The sequence below is a fragment of the Podarcis filfolensis genome (genome assembly GCF_964270895.1).
Source record: "Podarcis filfolensis genome assembly, chromosome: 17".
NCBI classification, from domain to species: domain Eukaryota; kingdom Metazoa; phylum Chordata; class Lepidosauria; order Squamata; family Lacertidae; genus Podarcis; species Podarcis filfolensis.
This window is the reverse complement of record NC_139621.1, coordinates 38,250,810-38,269,262: the sequence shown is the minus strand read 5'-3', so window position 1 is coordinate 38,269,262 and position 18,453 is coordinate 38,250,810. Positions and strand designations below refer to the sequence as shown.

The 18,453-nt window shown below is 44.5% G+C and overlaps 2 protein-coding genes and 1 long non-coding RNA gene across 6 annotated transcripts in view; 1 reads left to right on the top strand and 2 right to left on the bottom strand.

The window, feature by feature from the left end:
• PTPN6 (protein tyrosine phosphatase non-receptor type 6) overlaps window positions 1-5,798 on the bottom strand; it is a gene marked incomplete at its 3' end in the record, with an annotated part of 37,596 nt that extends 31,798 nt beyond the window's left edge. For 2 of the 4 annotated variants that reach the window (XM_083593428.1, XM_083593431.1), the window contains exons 1-2: window positions 5,637-5,798; window positions 4,495-4,573 (exon numbers count right to left, since the gene is read on the bottom strand). In XM_083593428.1, coding sequence (XP_083449554.1) covers window positions 4,495-4,508 — 14 coding nt within the window. In that variant the 5' untranslated portion in view covers window positions 4,509-4,573; window positions 5,637-5,798. Of the gene's footprint in view, window positions 1-27; window positions 350-4,494; window positions 4,574-5,630 lie in introns of those variants that run through there. The other 2 variants (XM_083593429.1, XM_083593430.1) reach the window with 2 other exon arrangements.
• LOC310753117 lies at window positions 482-6,182 on the top strand. The gene is made up of 3 exons (XR_014543200.1): window positions 482-799; window positions 1,284-1,427; window positions 6,108-6,182. It is a non-coding gene; the product is annotated as an uncharacterized lncRNA (long non-coding RNA).
• A 4,197-nt stretch (window positions 6,183-10,379) lies between these two features.
• On the bottom strand, window positions 10,380-15,670 carry LOC310752981 (protein C10). Its single transcript, XM_083594182.1, has 3 exons — window positions 15,398-15,670; window positions 11,492-11,668; window positions 10,380-10,723 (listed from the first exon to the last, which is right to left on the bottom strand). The coding sequence occupies exons 1-3, from the start codon at window positions 15,471-15,473 to the stop codon at window positions 10,575-10,577; spliced, it is 402 nt and encodes a 133-aa protein (XP_083450308.1). The 5' UTR covers window positions 15,474-15,670; the 3' UTR covers window positions 10,380-10,574.
• Window positions 15,671-18,453: the final 2,783 nt, after the last annotated feature.

Sequence of the window (18,453 nt, the reverse complement as noted above, 5' to 3'; positions counted from 1 at the left end):
CATTTGCATTCCCAGCTCTTTCCTTACCTCATTATCGTCAGCAGGCAGCAGGCGGAACCGAAAGAACAGCAAAATAATAGCAACAACTGGAGGGACTCGCTTTAAGATGTCGATAAAGGAGGAGTCAGCATCGACTTGGTGAGGCTCGCTAACTTTAAATGTTCCTTGGCTGCCTCTGTCCACCTACATCACACGTTTCCTCGGCCTCCTGGCTTCCATGGTGTCCAATGTGTATTTGGGTTGGTGGATAGGGGCAGACAGACCCAACCGAGGCAAGTGCACAGTTCAGAGCTGGCGTTCACTATTACAGGAACAGGAAGCATATCTAACTTATCGCCCCGATACATGCAAGCTGCTCTGCATACACTTCTGCTTCTCCTTTTGGGTCCCTCTCCTTCCGTTCCCTCCTCCCCCCTGCATCAGTATTTCTGGGGTTTTTTTCGTGGGGAGGGAGGCTGCGAGGGCAAGACGGCACGTTTAAGTGACACCTGTGGGGAACGGACACCGGCAACAAATGCAGGGATGATACGAAAACAGTGGTACCCAAGAAAAGTACGGGATACAGGATGGATACAAAGGACTGTTTGTCAAGGCGCAGAATACCATAGCATGCTCATGTAACCATTTGGTAAGCTTTGTTGCCCGTACTATTCAGTCTAGAGGCAGGGAGAATTTTGCCACTCTCTGGCTACTTCCCTAGATTTGTGATCAGACGGAGAAGTGTGGTAAGATTTTTCTCACAGCCTTGCAAGATGATATAGGGAAGGAGCCTATCAAGTGGTTATATGCATACAGTGTGGTAAGTTACTATTGGGGGAATTACTGTTTTTTTATTTTATTATTTATTAAATTTACATCATGTCCTTCATCCATAGATCTCAGGGCGGTTCACAACATAAAATTACAATATGAAAGAAGGAAGACAGAGTCTGCGGAACTGGCAAAGAGCAAAAATTAAGAGATCAAAATGACGAAACATTCTCTGAGGATTGGAGACCTTTTGTAGAACATCTAAAGAACTATCATAGTTGCACGAAAACATGAGCAGGATTTGAAATATGAGCAGCAGTAAGGCTAATAATTTAGGATGGATATATGGAGTGTTATAAGATAAAATATTAAAGGGGGTGGGATTACAATGCATAAATTAAAGGTAGTGTTGATGGTAAATGTAAACTTTTGAAAACTAAATAAGTATTTTTTAATTTAAAAAAAAAATACAATATATAAGACACAAGATCTCAGGGCTAAACCTTGTAATTCTAGACCATATTTCTTTGCAGACTTGACTTCCAGAGACTACAAACTTCCACCAATCCCAGCCAGCAGCTTTGCTGTGGATATTGGTTGGCCATAATAAAGGAACACTTTAGAAAGAAAGCAAAAAACAAACAAACAGCCCACCTCTGTGAATTCTGTTCTAACAGGTCAGAACAGCTACGTGTGTTTGACCTTTAAATATTTACTGCCCCATGCAACCGCTCAGGTGGATTGTGCAATCGCCTTGGCCTTGTGATTCTGCTGCAAGAACCTCCTTCCGAAGAGATGGTGTCTTGCAAAGCTGCATTGCCTTGCTATAACTCTTTGCTGGTCTACACTGAACTGGAACTACACTGAGTGATGCCTGCACAGTCCTTACTTTAAGGGAAGGTATATTTTCAAGAGCTGAGCCAAGGTGGCCTGAAAATGGCAATGGTAAATAGAGTGAGAGCCAAGGGCTCTATTTAGTGTACAAACATTGCTGTAACCTTTAGATAGGGTTTCCAGGACCAAAAACGTAGCAAGCCTTCATTCCCACAGAAAGTTTTAATAAAGCACTGGTCTTCAGCGGATGTATGGAGGTACTCAGACTGGTTCTTGACCACATCTAAGATGGTTGTACCAGAAGCAGCAAAACCATCACCACTTTCTTCTTCTAAGTGAACACACTTTTTGTTATATAGAGGAGGAACACAGAACAAGAGAGCAAGGAAAATAGATAAATTAGGTCAAAGCACCGTGGAGGCTACAAATGGGCTCTGTTTCTCTGCAGACCCAGACGAAGAAGACCTAGTCCTGTTATAGTTACAGATAGGTAGCCGTGTTGGTCTGCCATAGTCAAAACAAAGAATTTTTTTTCCTTCCAGTAGCACCTTAAAGACCAACTAAGTTAGTTCTTGGTATGAGCTTTCGTGTGCATGCACACTTCTTCAGATACCTAGTCCGGTTAGCTGCTGTTGTGTGTCAGGCAGAGAGGAGACGTTCTTTCTGGAAATTATGTATTTATATTTATTTCACAAGATTTATATACGGCTTGGTTATAACAGCAGCAACAACCTCTCATTGCATAGGCTTCATAGATTAGTGAGAATGATGTTTCTGATGAAGAAGACTCTAGCCCAAGAAAGCTTATGCCATTAAAAATTGTTACTCGTTAAGGTGGAAGTGCTGCAAGCCCTCCAAGTGTCCCTATTTTCCAGGGACAGCTGTCCCGGTTTCTGATTTGATCCCAGAATGTCCGACTTTTCCTTAGGACATTCCTATTTTCATTGGAGAAATGTTAGGGAGGGTATGAAGTTATGTGACTCCTGAGCCAAGGAGATAAGTAACTATACAACCTTTAGAAGACATCTGAAGGCAGCTCTGTATAGGGACATTTTTTAATGTTTAATGTTTTATTTTGTTTTTATATATGTTGGGGCAACCCAGTCAGGTGGACGAGGTATTATTATTATTATTATTATTATTATTATTATTATTATTGAATAGGATGTCCTTTTTTCATCAGAAATGTTGGAGGTCATGTTGCTGTCGTTTTGCTAAAATTGTATCGTGGCCTTCTTCAGTAGTAATAGTAATAAGTTGTTGTTGTTGTTGTCATATTTATACCTCACCCTGGGCAAAAAAACCACCCCTCAAGCACCCGGGGGGAATTTCCAGAAAATCTATTTATTTATTTTGTGAATTTCCTTAAAAAAAGAGTGAGAAACTTCAAATTGTTTGCAAAGCTCAACAACTTTGACCCACCCCCCTCCTCAAAACAAGCTTTCGTGTCCAGATTTTCACTCTCTGAAATATGGCAACCCTGTAAAAATAGTTTCGTGTTATGCCAAGCCCATCATGGCAGCCATTTTGTGACTGGCACTCTCAAAATGCGAAATGTGCCCACTGGTTCAAAAAGGCTGGAGATCCCTAATAGATAGTAGACCGTTCCGATATTGGTTTCAGGTGCCTTATCACTACCCTTACAATAATTTAAACTGCCACCAATCCCATGTCCTGATCCACTAGCTGTATTTTCCATTCAACAGAGTTTAGACAGAAAAAGAAATAAGGGGAAATCCATCCACAAGGCATCTCTGTTCCCAACACAACAAGCTGACGTTTGATGAAATGCTATAGCATTTCAAGGCAAACAGAAAAAACTGAAGTAATTGAAAATAAATGTGGGGCCAGATGGGATTATGCAGACCCTCCAAGTGTCCTCATTTTCCTGAAATGTCCTGTTTTTCCTTAGGACATCCCTATTTTCATTGGAGAAATGTTGGAGGATATGGTCAGACATCCCTGTTTTCATCGGAGGGTATAAGTAACTATACAACCATGAGAAGACATCTGAAGGAAGTCCTGTTTAGGGAAGTTTTTTAACGTTTAATATTTTATTATGTTTTTATATATGTTGGAAACCTCCTAGAGTGACTGGGGCAACCCTGTCAGATCGGTGGGGTATAAATTATAACATTATTATTATTATGGAATAGGATGTCCCTATTTTCATTGGAGAAATGTTGGAGGGTATGGATTATGCAAATCATTGAACATTGAGCTGTGATGCTTTGAATTCTATCCTACTGAATCCTAAAAGTAAGTACTGTACACTTGTACCTTGATTGTCAAACAGCTTAGTTCTCGAATGTTTTGGCTCTTGAACGCTGCAAACCCGGAAGTGACTGCTCCAGTTTGCGAACTATTTTTGGAAGCCGAACATCCGATGGGGCTTCCGCAGCTTCCTGCAGCCAATCAGAAGCCGCGTGTTGGTTTCCGAACGTTTTGAAAGTTGAACGGACTTCCGGAACGGATTCTGTTCGACTTCCAAAGTACGACGGTACTAGTCAGTAGATACTGAATGCACAGCGATTGCATCTGCCCAGAGTCGATTCGGGTTTTAAGAGTGAAAACACCCACCAACCGAAAACCAAAAGCAATAAACCCTATCCTAAAGGCATAATTGCCCACTTTGATGGTTATGTGTCATAAATTATCTAATGGGAAATAAGCATATAGAGTTGGATGTTGAAAGACTGCCTTTCTGTTCTGCTAAAACGTGTGGTCAGCATAACCCCCCAACATCAAAGCTTATGGTGCCCATAATCCAGAAGGTTAACTAAACTTCCAGATTCAGTTCCTTACAGGCAGTTTTTGTTTTCCTTCACACATATAATTCTTCAGTGATCAATTAGGTTCCTCAACTCTGCTAGGCAAAAGTTTTGAATCCCTGATGGGAGAGAGACATACCTGCAGGATGGCATCAGGACCTCAGAGGTCCCCCACGAAGAAAGCTGGAGAAAACAAGGTACCACGGCCTACAGTCCTTCTGGAAAGAAAGGAGAGAAAAGGAGAGAAACAATATATACAATATTCAGTGAGCACAAAGGCGGCTCACATAACATCAATAATACAGAAATCAGCCTCCAGTAATTTAAAAAAATATATATGAAACTAATATTGTACAATCGCTTTGCATATCTACTGTGATGTAAGTCCCCTTCAGTTCAATGGAACTTACTCCCCGGTTAAGTGTTACCATCTTATTTATTTTATTTTTTTGCCACCTTAAACTACACGAGGAAAGACAAGGTAGAAGACTTCTAAATTTTAAGTTAGGAATAACGATAGTATATAAATTGTGTTGTTCCAAGGGGTGTTCGCCTCACAGCAGTCTTTTTTCACTTCTCCTGGGGAGGGCAGGGGACTGTTTTGTTTGTTTCACTGCTCTTTGACAACGTGTAACATGAGAAAATAACAAAAAATCTAAATAGCAAAAATATGTAGAAAATTTGTTTACAATGCAAATGCTCTGTTCATGTACTCTTTGGCATGCTGGCTACATTACAGTTTTAACAACAAGTGTGAATTTTCCTGAGACTTATCTATGTGTAGATTATAAAAAAATTCTCTTGTTTTCTAAGAATTCAAGAGCTGGCTGTATCTCTCAGTATAACTAATTTATTTGCACATTACTGTCACAGTCCAGATCATTCATTCTTCACCTGACGCTTCTGTTTTTTGTTACAACCATTTAAACACCCCCTCACAATCTAACCACACCAATTTTACCGTTCTTCCTTTTTGCAGTTCTTTAACCAGTCCGAGAAGCTATGGGGTGGGGGAGTGTAAAAGTCGCTACATCCCTACTCTCAATCACACTGAGACATCTTCCCAAACAGATTGGTAGAACATTGTGTTGCCACCAGATCTGTAAAAAATCCAGTATGTGCGTTCTGACATTACCAATATCTGCTTTAAGAGAGAACGATATATGCTCCTAATTTTTGCTGCAGCTACTGGGACCAAAGCTGGAGGCCCAGAGCAAAGCAAACTTTCCCTGGGGCACCCACATTAAATCCAAACAGAAAAGGCCCAGAACTCACGTTTACCTGCCCGGGCAAGAAGCCTCTTCCTCAGTAACATGGATATAGCAGAAGCAGGAGGAAGCCCCAGTTCAGACGTCTGTTCTAAGCACAAAAGGCTCCATTCTTTCCCCTGGCGAACGTCTCCCTGAGCTATAGTTAATAAATACACAAGGGAGTGTGTAAGGGGGGGGGGAGGCTGAACCTGAGCAGGTAACTAGAGGAGGGACTGCCTGTTTGCTCCACCCCATCCACCTTCTGCGGAGGCCCTGACTGGGTGGATCTGCAAGCAATTTGCAACAGAGACACCAAGAGCAAAAACAGGTTCATCTCTGAGCCAGATACCTCTGTCAAATGCCACTCATCTTTTTTTTCCATGCAGCTTTCTGTTTTAGCCTCAGCACAGATGTCTGCCGCTTTTTCAAAACTCAGGGGCCGCTGTTGGTGGTTTATACAAATGCGCTCGTTTCTCACACAAGCCTTCTTCTCCTTCGCCAGTTTGAATATCGATCCTCCGGCAAAGCTTCTGTACACAAGCACTATCAAAGGGTGCCTAAGAGGCCTAGAGATCGTTTTTCAAAAAAGTGTTTATTGGGATTCCATTGTCGCCAAAGTGGCAAACTGGAATCTGGTTTGTGCTATTTTGGACGCCCTGCGATGGAACACTGAACATACACGGACAACTTCCTTGTGCAAAGGAAACTAAGCATGTTCAAAAGAAAGTCAGGCTGGAGCGCTTCTCCTTGATGGGTAGTTTTCTAGATGCGGGGATATTTTTTTAAAATTGTGATGAAGAAGCATTCCCTTATGGAAGCCACCACTTGTAGAGTGAAACTGAAATGGTACAGCTCAGGACCATGATGCAAATGACAGCGATAAGGTCTCCCATAATCTTCCACATCTGCTTCTAGGGACATCCAGTTTGGACACTTCCCCCTTGCACTTTATGGATTTAAGTACCTCTCCCTCAAAGGTCCGTATAGTTAAAGCTATGGTTTTCCCAGTAGTGATGTATGGAAGTGAGAGCTGGACCGTAAAGAAGGCTGATCGCTGAAGAATGGATGCTTTTGAATTATGGTGCTGGAGGAGACTCTTGAGAGTCCCATGGACTGCAAGAAGATCAAACCTCTCCATTCTGAAGGAAATCAGCCCTGGAAGGACAGATCATGAAGCTGAGTCTCCAATACTTTGGCCACTTGATGAGAAGAGAAGACTCCCTGGAAAAGACCCTGATGTTGGGAAAGATGGAGGGCACAAGGAGAAGGGGACGACAGAGGACAAGATGGTGGGACAGTGTTCTCGAAGCTACCAGCATGAGTTTGACCAAATGCGGGAGGCAGTGGAAGACAGAAGTGCCTGGCGTGCTCTGGTCCAGGGGGCCACGAAGAGTCGGACACGACTAAACAACTAAACAACAACCCTCAAAGCTACTATTAACTGCAGGGGTAGAGACGAACAAGTAGCCCCTTGCCCTTATCCTCTTCATGCCCAATGTCAACTCTAAGGCAAGCGGGGGTGGGGTGGGACGGGACCGGACTTAAGTCAGAGAAACAGTGAAGGAAGTAAGGGTTAACCCATGGGTAGGCAAACTAAGGCCCGGGGGCCGGATCAGGCCCAATCGCCTTCTAAATCCGGCCCGCGGACAGTCTGGGAATCAGCGTGTTTTTACATGAGTAGAATGTGTCCTTTTATTTAAAATGCATCTCTGGGTAATTTGTGGGGCATAGGAATTCATTCATTTTTCCCACGTCAAAATATAGTCCAGCCCCCCACAAGGTCTGAGGGGCAGTGAAAAACTTTGCTGACCCCTGGGTTAAACCCTTTCCCTGTTTTTTTGCCCAGATTTTAGAAAGGGAAGAGAATTGTTTTTCATGAATTTGAAAGACGTCCAGCTCTGTGACTGGATCTCTCACCTCACGTGTAATTTGGCCCTCACACACACGTAATAGGTTTCATTACCTCCGTGAGCATTAAATCCTGTTTGGAGCTATTCCAAGGCGAAGTGCAGAGCCACTCATATGCAACAACCAATGACAAAAGGAGCCATTTTAGCATCCTTTATGTTAGAATTACGAAGCGCATGGTCACCCACATCTTCCCTGTCTGTGTAATGGAGGATTTGATTTCCGTATAGTACTGCATTTCCCCCCGTACAAAGGATTCTGCTCTTCAGAAAGCAGGGCACCCAAAGGAGCCGCCTTGAATGGAGACAATATTTCTTGTTCCTTCATATCTTACAAACTTTGATTTATGTCATTATATAGCATTGAGCGTCAGGGCCGCGGGTGGCGCTATGGGTTAAACCACAGAGCCTAGGACTTGCCAGTCAGAAGTTCGGAGGTTCGAATCCCCACGATGGGGTGAGCTCCTCTTGCTCGGTCCCTGCTCCTGCCAACCTAGCAGTTTGAAAGCACGTCAAAGTGCAAGTAGATAAATAGGTACCACTCCGGCGGGAAGGTAAACGGCGTTTCGTGCGCTGCTCTGGTTCGCCAGAAGCGGCTTAGTCCTGCTGGCCACATGACCCGGAAGCTGTACGCCGGCTCCCTCGGCCAATAAAGCGAGATGAGCGCCGCAACCCCAGAGTTGGTCACGACTGGACCGAATGGTCAGGGGTCCCTTTACCTTTGCCTATAGCATTGATCACTACAGACTATAGCAAATATTTCAAGAATGTGACTTGTCTGTTCCTTCTGTTGCGCTGGTCATTCAGGAAGTTACTGGGTAACGCAGGTCCCCCGTCTCCCAAAGGTGCTACGGGGATTTATTTTTGTACAATGTAGCATAACAAGTAATGGCCATGCCGTTGGAAGAAATGCTCAACAAACAAAAGTTGCTCTTGTACATAACAACTATCTTCCAGTTCATACAAGATCTTTAAAAAAAACAACAACAACCTTATCTGAAGTGAGTAAGCAGTTGGCATATTATCAGATACAGATTGCAATCTGCAAGTATTAATAAATGTTCCTGATTGCTAGCGGAAATTTGCCCTTATCGTAAGCTGATTCAAGTGTGTGAAGCGATAATGGCGCTCCCATGGGCCAGGATTTGCCCCACTGCGTGGGTGGACATGATGGAGAACTGCCTTTGGATACAAGGCAAATTTCATATCCTGTGCCAACTGTCCTGTTTCTATACATTTCTAATCATCAGGGTGCCTTGGGTTACATTCACCCTTAAATTTCAGCGTTCTGCCTCATAGGAAAGTGTCATAACAGCTTTTCCTTGTTCTTGAATCATTATTATCCCTCTTTATATGCTTGTGTGTATATTCAGGATTCATTCTGGAAGCATTGATACATTTCTGACTGCTATGGCAACCTCTGTCTTCTCCCACCAAGGGTGATTTATGTGTGTAAGAGACGTGCAACTCCCACAATCCAATTTGTTTGGGATGCTGCCCTCTAATGTCCGGTGAATTCATTCATTTTAAAATTAGTTTTTGTTAATTTTCAAAACTGCAGAACTGCAAACAAATCTTACCAAAATGAGTAAACAGGAAAATTTGTATGCAAAACATAAAAGAAAAACTATTGCTCGTACACTTATGCTCTTCCCTACAGCATCATTCCACTGCCCATTGTTTCACTGCCCATTCCACAAAAGCACATGCCATGCTGCGACCTTCTGGAACTCTTGTCCTATTTTAAACATAATAAGGTCTTCCCATATGGAATAAACCTTTTTTTATTTCTTTCCTGAGCAGGTGCAGCTTTTGAGCCAAACCAAAACCCAAACATTAGAATACTAGGCCCCAACAGTGGTTCCCTCAAAATGCTGCTGGAAAGGAATAATTCAAACCATCATTCTTGCCACCATCATCAGGAAACCAATGAGTTTGTAGTCCTTACGCTCTTTGGTTTTGGCCGTCCCAAATGTTTAGAAGCACTACTGCAGCTTTTGGTAAAAGGTATTGCAGAGTAATCTGATCTCTGGAATCCCCTCGAACTATTGCTATGGTAGGAGAACTCCCAAAATAAAATTATTCATGAGGTAAAATTATTTCTAGGGAGACATGAACAAATCATTATTCCCCTCCCCTTTTTTGGCCTGGTAATCAGTTTTGTAAAGGAAAAGGGTGGCGCTGTGGTCTAAACCACTGAGCCTAGGGCTTGCTGATCAGAAGGTCGGCGGTTTTAATCCCCGCGATGGGGTGAGCTCCCGTTGCTCGGTCCCTGCTCCTGCCAACCTAACAGTTCGAAAGCACATCAAAGTGCAAGTAGATAAATAGGTACCACTCTGGCGGGAAGGTAAATGGCATTTCCGTGTGCTGCTCTGGTTTCGCCAGAAGCGGCTTAGTCATGCTGGCCACAGGACCTGGAAAAACTGTCTGCGGACAAACACCGGCTCCCTTGGCCAGTAAAGTGAGATGAGCACCGCAAACCCAAAGTCGTTCACGACTGGACTTAACTGTCAGGGGTCCTTTACCTTTTTTTAAAAAAAATAAAAAATCAGTTTAGCAGCATGCAAAAAAATCAGTTTTCCAGCATGCTTTGAAGAACTACGTTTTGTATCCTCAATTTCAGAAGATTAACTATGTGTGCACCAAATTTTACTTATCCAAACTGTGGGATATCGTTTTAACAATTTTGATAGCCCAATAAGTGAGCCTAGATAACAATGTGCTTATTCTCCTTCTCAGGACAGAGCCGACTGATTTTATGAGGATTCCAGGTTGTATGTGTGTGTCAAGAGAACAGGAATGGAGCTCATTAACCAAACCTCTTCTCCCACCATGGGGCAGGACTCCGTCAGAAATATGCAGGGAGATAATTTACAAACAAGCAAAATTTATTCACGAGCACAAAAAATACATAATATATGATGCAAAACAAGGACTGCTCACAGAAGTCAAAAACATCTCTCATGACAACGGAAAGAAGACGATGTCCAAGAATCAAGTTAACACTGCCGCAGGGGCAGCAGCATAATTTAGACAGGAAAAGGCAGCAGAGGTTGCCTGCTTCATGATGCTGCAACACCCCCTGCCCCAGTCCCATGGGGGGGCAATGTCATCGGAGGCAGGAACATGGATTTTAGCTTCCCAGACATGCTTGCAATCTCGGGATCCTGAGACTCGTACGATTTTATCAATCGGGCAAACTTTAGGACTCCTAGGGGGAAAAGGAGGATAAAGTGAAATCCAATTTATCCACCAGAACACTAACTTCTTGTTGCTTTTATTACAATGCTCCCCAACATTGCTTGACAAGCAAGGAAACCTCTTTTGGCTCAGCCAAGCAATCAATGGGACACCTTCCTTTTTTTGCCAATTCATTTTTTTAATTGATTTTCAAAAACTTTAACAAATTAATTAAAATTAAAACGAAATTTAAAAGTTGACTTCCCACCCCTTTCCAGATGTTTCTTTTCTCTCCCTCCTTTGCTGCTCTCACAAAAACATACCTTTTCCTAATTTCTATTAATTTCCCATCCTTTCTCAATTTCCACCTGCTGGACAGGTTTCGGTCCCTGCTTAGACTTTTGTTTAACTATAACATTTCCCCAGTTATTCAAGTGGAGTTATTCTTCCTTCATCTATCCATATAAACCGTAAATCACAATTTTTAACAGTGCAACTTGTTAATCTTGCCTTTATGCATTCACAATGCTATAATTAAAAGGGGTAATTCTATAATCTTCTTTAACCCCAGCATTCTATTCAAACTTCGCAACCCTCACAAACATCTGGGAAATCTCCTGATCCTGCATGTTATGAAGTTCCTTTTAAGCAAATCAAACTTTGACAATATCCATTTTCCCAGGCTTAATCTTCTAGCTGTGTCCATGGTCAGATGGGACGCAGCTTGCGTTTGTGTCACCTCGCAAGGAACGTGAGTCAGGCTAGCCCCTTCCCCTCCACTTCAGCACTTTGAACTCACCTTCCCCATCATTGCTGAACCCATAGGCTTTGATCACATCCTGCTGGATCTGGGTAGCCACAGGCAGCAGGAACTGGAGCATCTTCCCCATGTCATTGCAGGCGTTGTCCCTCGCCTCCTCCATGCGCTGGGCGTTTTCCGGCGCACCAAATGCCTTGATCACTTCAGCCAGAACCACTGGGGAAGAAAGCAGAAGGACTGTTTCCACTAAGCAGTCACAAACCTGCGAGGAACTTCCAACATTGGAAGAATGGCAGGTCAAGATGGTGGAATACGCAGAGTTGGCAAAGTTGACAGGGAAAATCCGGAATCAGCGCAATGAACTGTTTCAAAAGGACTGGAGCAAATTTGTATTTTATATGAAAGAAAACTGTAAACATCTGAAAACGTTTGTAGGTTTGAATTGAAATGTTTTGTAATGTGAATATAAGGAACTAATTTACATATATGATAAATATGGAAAACTCAAAAAAATCACTATATTAAAAAAAACCTGCAAACCATACACACAGCAAGTGGAACACGCAAGCCATAGGCACTGACTCTATAGGGCTGAGGTGTCTTCAAGTGCCCACAAAGTCCGTTGGTACAGGTTTGTGCCACCCCAGTCTTGAGGGGCCAGGCCTTGCCACGGTGGGCCTTGCTGCTGTGGCAGCAGACCTCGCCGGGGCAGTGGACCCTCCCAATGTTGGGCAGAATTCAGCACCTCCGAGGCAGGAGCCTGCCTCCACCTGCTAATATTTTATCCACGAGGATCAAATCTCACCCTCGTCTCAAATTTCCTGGGATGAGTTACCTACACGCAACAGCCTTGAAGTGAGGCTCTCTGAGAAAAGGTTTCCAGTGAAGGCGATGCCAAGTTCCTGGAATAAGGAAGATTAAAACGAGGAACCAGCACCATCGTCCCTTATTTCACAGAAGACACTCTGCAACTAAACAGTCCAGTTCAAGAGAGAACTGACAGGAACCGTGGCAAAACCCCAACCCCTCCATCTCACTGGAAAACCACGGTTAACACAACATTCAGTTTTACACTAGTCTTTCGTGCAATGGCTTTCAATTGTGTGGCTTTCAGGTAATCCTTTCCTTATAAGCACATCAGCCATGGAACTCCTGTGTGTAGCAGAGGATTCCGGGGAGTGTTTTGAGAGTGCACACTCAGGCCCTGGTCATACATAAACACACACATCCATATTAAAGCATATCAGGGACAATGCCAAGCTGAATCCTTCCTCCAGAGATGCTTGTTTTGCATGTACACAGATTTATTTGCTCATGAAGGGAGCACCACAAACAGTCACCCTCCCCAGCTTGAGCCTACAATGGTGCAATGCACTTTACAGCTTTATCGTTTGATTCTGCTAATGCAGCAACTGTTCCCGAGTAAAAGCAGAATGCTTTCCTATGCTCATTCTGGGTCCACCAAGAGAGAAAACGTCTAGAGTAACACATATCCACAGGCCTTACTTACACATCTGAATGTGTTGTGTTGGTGCACATACTGTCCTCCAGGAAAGCTCGACTGTGATCTTCTCATTAAACACCCCTAATAAGTTTCCATAGAACCAAGTTTCCTAGTCTGAAAAACTCTGCTTCTGGGCAGCAGAGAGAGCCAATTTGCAGTCCACAAATGTGTTCCACAAAGGAATTTAATCTGACCCCTGACTGGCCCTGCTATATTTTAATCAATGCATGGCAGAAGCCTTTTTCCAGGAGATTTCAAAATTATTTTCAAGAAGCTTCAACTACTAAAAACATCACATCTGCCTAGGAAGGGTCATTGTTGTGATGCTCTTACTGGTTTGAAAATTCTAAAGCAGTGTATATGTTGTTGTTGTTATTATTATCATAAGCTAACTTTATTAAAGAGCCTCAATATCAATGATAATATCGGTCCAGCTCTGCAGAAAACAAACAAACAACTCAACCACCAATATTTTTCTTTCATCAGGGTGATTCCCGCTTTCCCTCAGCCAAGCTTAGGGCCACACTTCCCCACAAAGTGCGATGCAATTATATCATTTAACTATTTCCATTTTGTGATTACTTTCTTTCCCCTGGAGAAGAGGTATCGCTGCATAAATTGAGAATCACCTGTTTTGTCCCTGCCAAACCCATCCTCTTTGCCAGATACATTTCCGTGTCCTTTTCACATTGCTCACTCCTGATTTAAGCTCAGCAATTGGAACGAGGGGTGCCAACTTGAATAAAATAATGTGGGGGGGGCAGGTAAGTCCCGCCCCACATAATCCATCACATGTCATGGTGCACACACACCATTTGAATGGCAATGCCCATCAACTTTGGGCTCCCGCTCCCAAAAATATTTTATTTGTGGTGGGGCTGAAGACCCCTTGGCCCCTAAGAGTTGATTCCTATGACTGGAGCAAAAGCCACTGGCCAAAGTGCCTCTGATCACGTGCAGAGCGCATTTCTTGCCCTTCCCACTGATACAACACAGCAGCATCTGAGATTAAGGTTCGGTGAAAGCGGCATCTGTTTCCAGAAATGAGCAAATGTTTGAGACAGCAAATCTCAGAATCCCAGGGTTGGAAGGGGCCACCAGGGTCATCTAGTCCAACCCCCCGTAATGCTCATCATCCCAGCTCCATCACTACGGAAAGAGATGACAACCTTAGCTTCTCTCCCGGTGGGGTACTTTTTATTTTATATATTATTATTAAGTGAAAGGCTGGGCTGGATGAATCCCAAGCCGGAATTAAAATTGCCGGAAAAAATATCAACAACCTCAGATATACAGATGACACAACCTTGATGGGAGAAAGTGAGGAGGAATTAAATAACCTTTTAATGTGGGTGAAAGAGGAGAGTGCAAAATATGGCCTGAAGCTCAACATCAAAAAAACGAAGATCGTGGCCACTGGTCCCATCACCTCCTGGCAAATAGAAGGGGAAGAAATGGAGGCAGTGAGAGATTTTACTTTCTTGGGCTCCATGATCACTGTAGATGGTGACAGCAGTCACGAAATTAAAAGACGCCTGCTTCTTGGGAGAAAAGCAATGACAAACCTAGACAGCATCTGAAAAAGCAGAGACATCACAAAGGTCAGTATAGTTAAAGCTCTGGTTTTCCCAGTAGTGATGTATGGAAGTGAGAGCTGGACCATAAAGAAGGCTGATCGCCGAAGAATTGATGCTTTCGAATGATGGTGCTGGAGGAGACTCTTGAGAGTCCCATGGACTGCAAGGAGATCAAACCTATCCATTCTGAAGGAAATCAGCCCTGAGTGCTCACTGGAAGGACAGATCCTGAAGCTGAGGCTCCAAGACTTTGGCCACCTCATGAGAAGAGAAGACTCCCTGGAAAAGACCCTGATGTTGGGAAAGATGGAGGGCACAAGGAGAAGGGGACGACAGAGGACGAGATGGTGGGACAGTGTTCTCAAAGCTACCAGCATGAGTTTGAGGAAACTGCGGGAGGCAGTGGAAGACAGGAGTGCCTGGCATGCTCTGGTCCAGGGGGTCACAAAGAGGCGGACACGACTAAACGACTAAACAACAACAAATAGTTCAAGCTAAAGCCTTTGACTGTGTCGACCACAGCAAACTATGGCAAGTTCTTAAAGAAATGGGAGTGCCTGATCACCTCCTCTGTCTCCTGAGAAATCTCTATGTGGGACAAGAAGCTACAGGTAGAACTGGATATGGAACAACTGATTGGTTCAAAATTGGGAAAGGAGTACGACAAGGCTGTATATTGTCTCCCTGCTTATTTAACTTATATGCAGAATTCATCATGCGAAAGGCTGGGCTGGATGAATCCCAAGCCGGAATTAAGATTGCGGGAAGAAACGACTAAACAACAACAATTATCATCATCATCATCATCATCATTTCATCTACAAGGGAGGTGGATTTCGCCCCCGATGCGGATCCTCCTCTCACCTTTGGCTTGCTCGGCTGTCAGGGAGACGGGCTGGGCCTGGGCCGAGGCGGCCACGGGGCGCTGCAGGCTGGACATGCGGCGGCCGAAGGGAGGAGAGGCGCTGGCGGCGAAGAGGAGTCCCGGGAGATCGGGGCGGGCGGCGCCGGGGCTCCCTCCGCTGCTGGCTGCGCGCCCTGCTCAGGCGCCGGGAGGAGCAGCCGCGCGTCTTCCTCCTTCGCCCCGCCGGGAAGACGCAGCCGCTGCCTTGCAAAGCATCCCTCCCCGCCCCGGAACGTGTGGACCCGCCTTCCCACTTCCGCGCTGCAAAGCGGGTTGGAAACGCCCCGCTCCGGCGGTGACGTCACTTGAAAGCGAAAGGGAACCTCCCCGGGCAGGGGCAGTCTAGCTGCAGAGTGTTTGGCGTGGGAAAGCAGCGCTTGGCTTCTCTTTAGCTGCTGTTTCGTTGTTTCAGAGAGTATAATAAATGCCCTATTGATTTGTTAATCCTGCAATTGCTGGAATAGTGACGTATAGGATTTTATTTCTTTTTAGTTGCTGCTTTGTTCATAGCGCTTTATAGATGATTGTTTTTTGTAATGATTGGTTAATTATTTTGTATGATTTATGCAGGGCCGGATTTAGGCTTGATGAGGCCCTAAGCTACTGAAGGTAATGGAGCCCTTTTTATGTCCAGCTGTCCTTTGTCAACAACAAATTGTCGCTGTTTTTTCTGTTGAGTATATTGTTGTTGTTGTTTAGTCGTTTAGTTGTGTCCGACTCTTCGTGACCCCCTGAACCAGAGCACGCCAGGCACTCCTGTCTTCCACTGCCTCCCGCAGTTTGGTCAAACTCACACTGGTAGCTTCGAGAACACTGTCCAACCATCTCATTCTCTGTCATCCCCTTCTCCTTGTGCCCTCCATCTTTCCCGACATCAGGGTCTTTTCCAGGGAGTCTTCTCTTCTCATGAGGTGGCCAAAGTACTGGAGCCTCAGCTTCAGGATCTGTCCTTCCAGTGAGCACTCAGGGCTGATTTCCTTCCGAATGGGGAGTTTGGATCTTCTTGCAGTCCGTGGGACTCTCAAGAGTCTCCTCCATTATTATTTTGTATGATTTATGCAGGGCCGGATTTAGGTTTGATGAGGCCCTAAGCTACTGAAGATAATGGGGCCCTTTATATGTCCAGCTGTCCTTTGTCAACAACAAATTGTCGCTTTTTTGTGTTGATTACATGCTATATGGTAATTTATGGACCTAACAGGTATGTAAAGCCATTTGCACATGCAGAATGTAGGCACCCTATATATAGAACTGAGCAAAACAGTGATATTTTAGGGAGCAGGCTAGCAGGCGGGGCCCATTACTTACATCATAGGAGCCTACACAACACAAAACACTGTTGCTGTATGTAGGTTATATTTTATTTGTTTTTTAACTTATATTTTGGAAATGTACATCCAGTTTCATTCCCTTTGAATTTTTGGGGGGCCCCCAAGAGAGTGGGGCCCTAAACTGTAGTTTGCCTAGCGTATACATAAATCTGGCCCTGGTTTTATGCCTTTCTTGTGCTGTTCTGTTTCGCTCTATTATGTTACTGTTGTTTATTGCTTGTGAGCCGCCTTGGGATTCATAGAATTGTAGAGTTAGAAAGGGACCCTCAAAGGTCATCCAGTCCAACCCCCTGCAATGTAGGAATTCATTTGAATGAAAAGCAGCAGAGAAATACAGTCAGTCGCGCAGTCAATCAAATGGGTTGCACAGCAAGGTGCTCCCGTGGCCTGATCCTGCAGGGTTTGCTTGATGGTCTGCTGCCCTGCTGTTTTGCTCCTTCGTCTTCCTCCTCAGGATATATAGAGCGTGTCATTTTGGCTGCATGCCGGTTATGGGTTGTCACGGGGTTCTTGCACTCCATGACCCACAGATCTGTTAGAGCCCCACATGGTGAATTTCAAAGCAAGAGGCCGACTTACTGATCAGTATTGTTTAAAAGTGTCCCCCCCCCGGCGCCCCAACAATGGAAAATCCTCAATTCCAGTCTGATCTCATTTATAGGAGCACAATTCAAAGTGTTGGCGCTGACCTTTAAAGCCCTAAACGGCCTCGGCCCAGTATACCTGAAGGAGCGTCTCCACCCCCATCGTTCAGCCCGGACACTGAGGTCCAGCTCCGAGGGCCTTCTGGCAGTTCCCTCGCTGCGAGAAGCCAAGTTATAAGGAACCAGGCAGAGGGTCTTCTCAGTAGTGGCACCCGCCCTGTGGAACGCCCTCCCACCAGATGCCAAAGAAATAAACAACTACCAGACTTTTAGAAGACATCTGAAGGCAGCCCTGTTTAGGGAAGCTTTTAATGTTTAATAGATTATTGTATTTAATATTCTGTTGGAGGCCGCCCAGAGTGGCTGGGGAGGCCCGGCCAGATGGGCGGGGTATAAATGATAAAGTATTATTATAGGAGACAAGAGAGATGCAGCTCTTCGTTGTACTGCCAATACAAAGGGACATGATCTGGGTGAAATCAAGCCCTTCCAGTCCTTATTGACTTAAATAGGAAGATATGCTAAAGAGATGCTTCACGTCCATTGGGCTAGAAAATAAGTTAACTCTGGTGACTAATAGCACCTCAAGTGCATTTGCTCTAAAAACAATGCATGTTCCGAGGTTCTTTGGCTCAGGTATGATTTGTTCACAAGGACAGGACTTGTACCCATGCGTAAGAACACATAATGGCTTTTGTAATCTGCAGTTTGATGAGCTTTAGGGTGGCTCTCCGCAGCTGCAGCAGAAAGCCTGCTGGACAAATCCAAAGAGAGCAGGAATCACTCGGAGCAACAAAAAGAAATTGCTTGACGTTTGTCCACCGAGAACAGAATACGGTTTAGGTGACAGTGACCAGTACTCCCTGCTTGCAGCGCAACGCAAAGCGTCAACAGCGGTGGGAAAAGCAACCCCATTTTCTGCGGAATTTAGATTTACCCTTGAAAATGAAGCTTTGGGCACCGTAGAGCTCATATGCTAAAAGTTATGGCTTCTGCTGGACACAGTGACTTAGGGTCCACGCCCCTGCCAGTTGACGGATC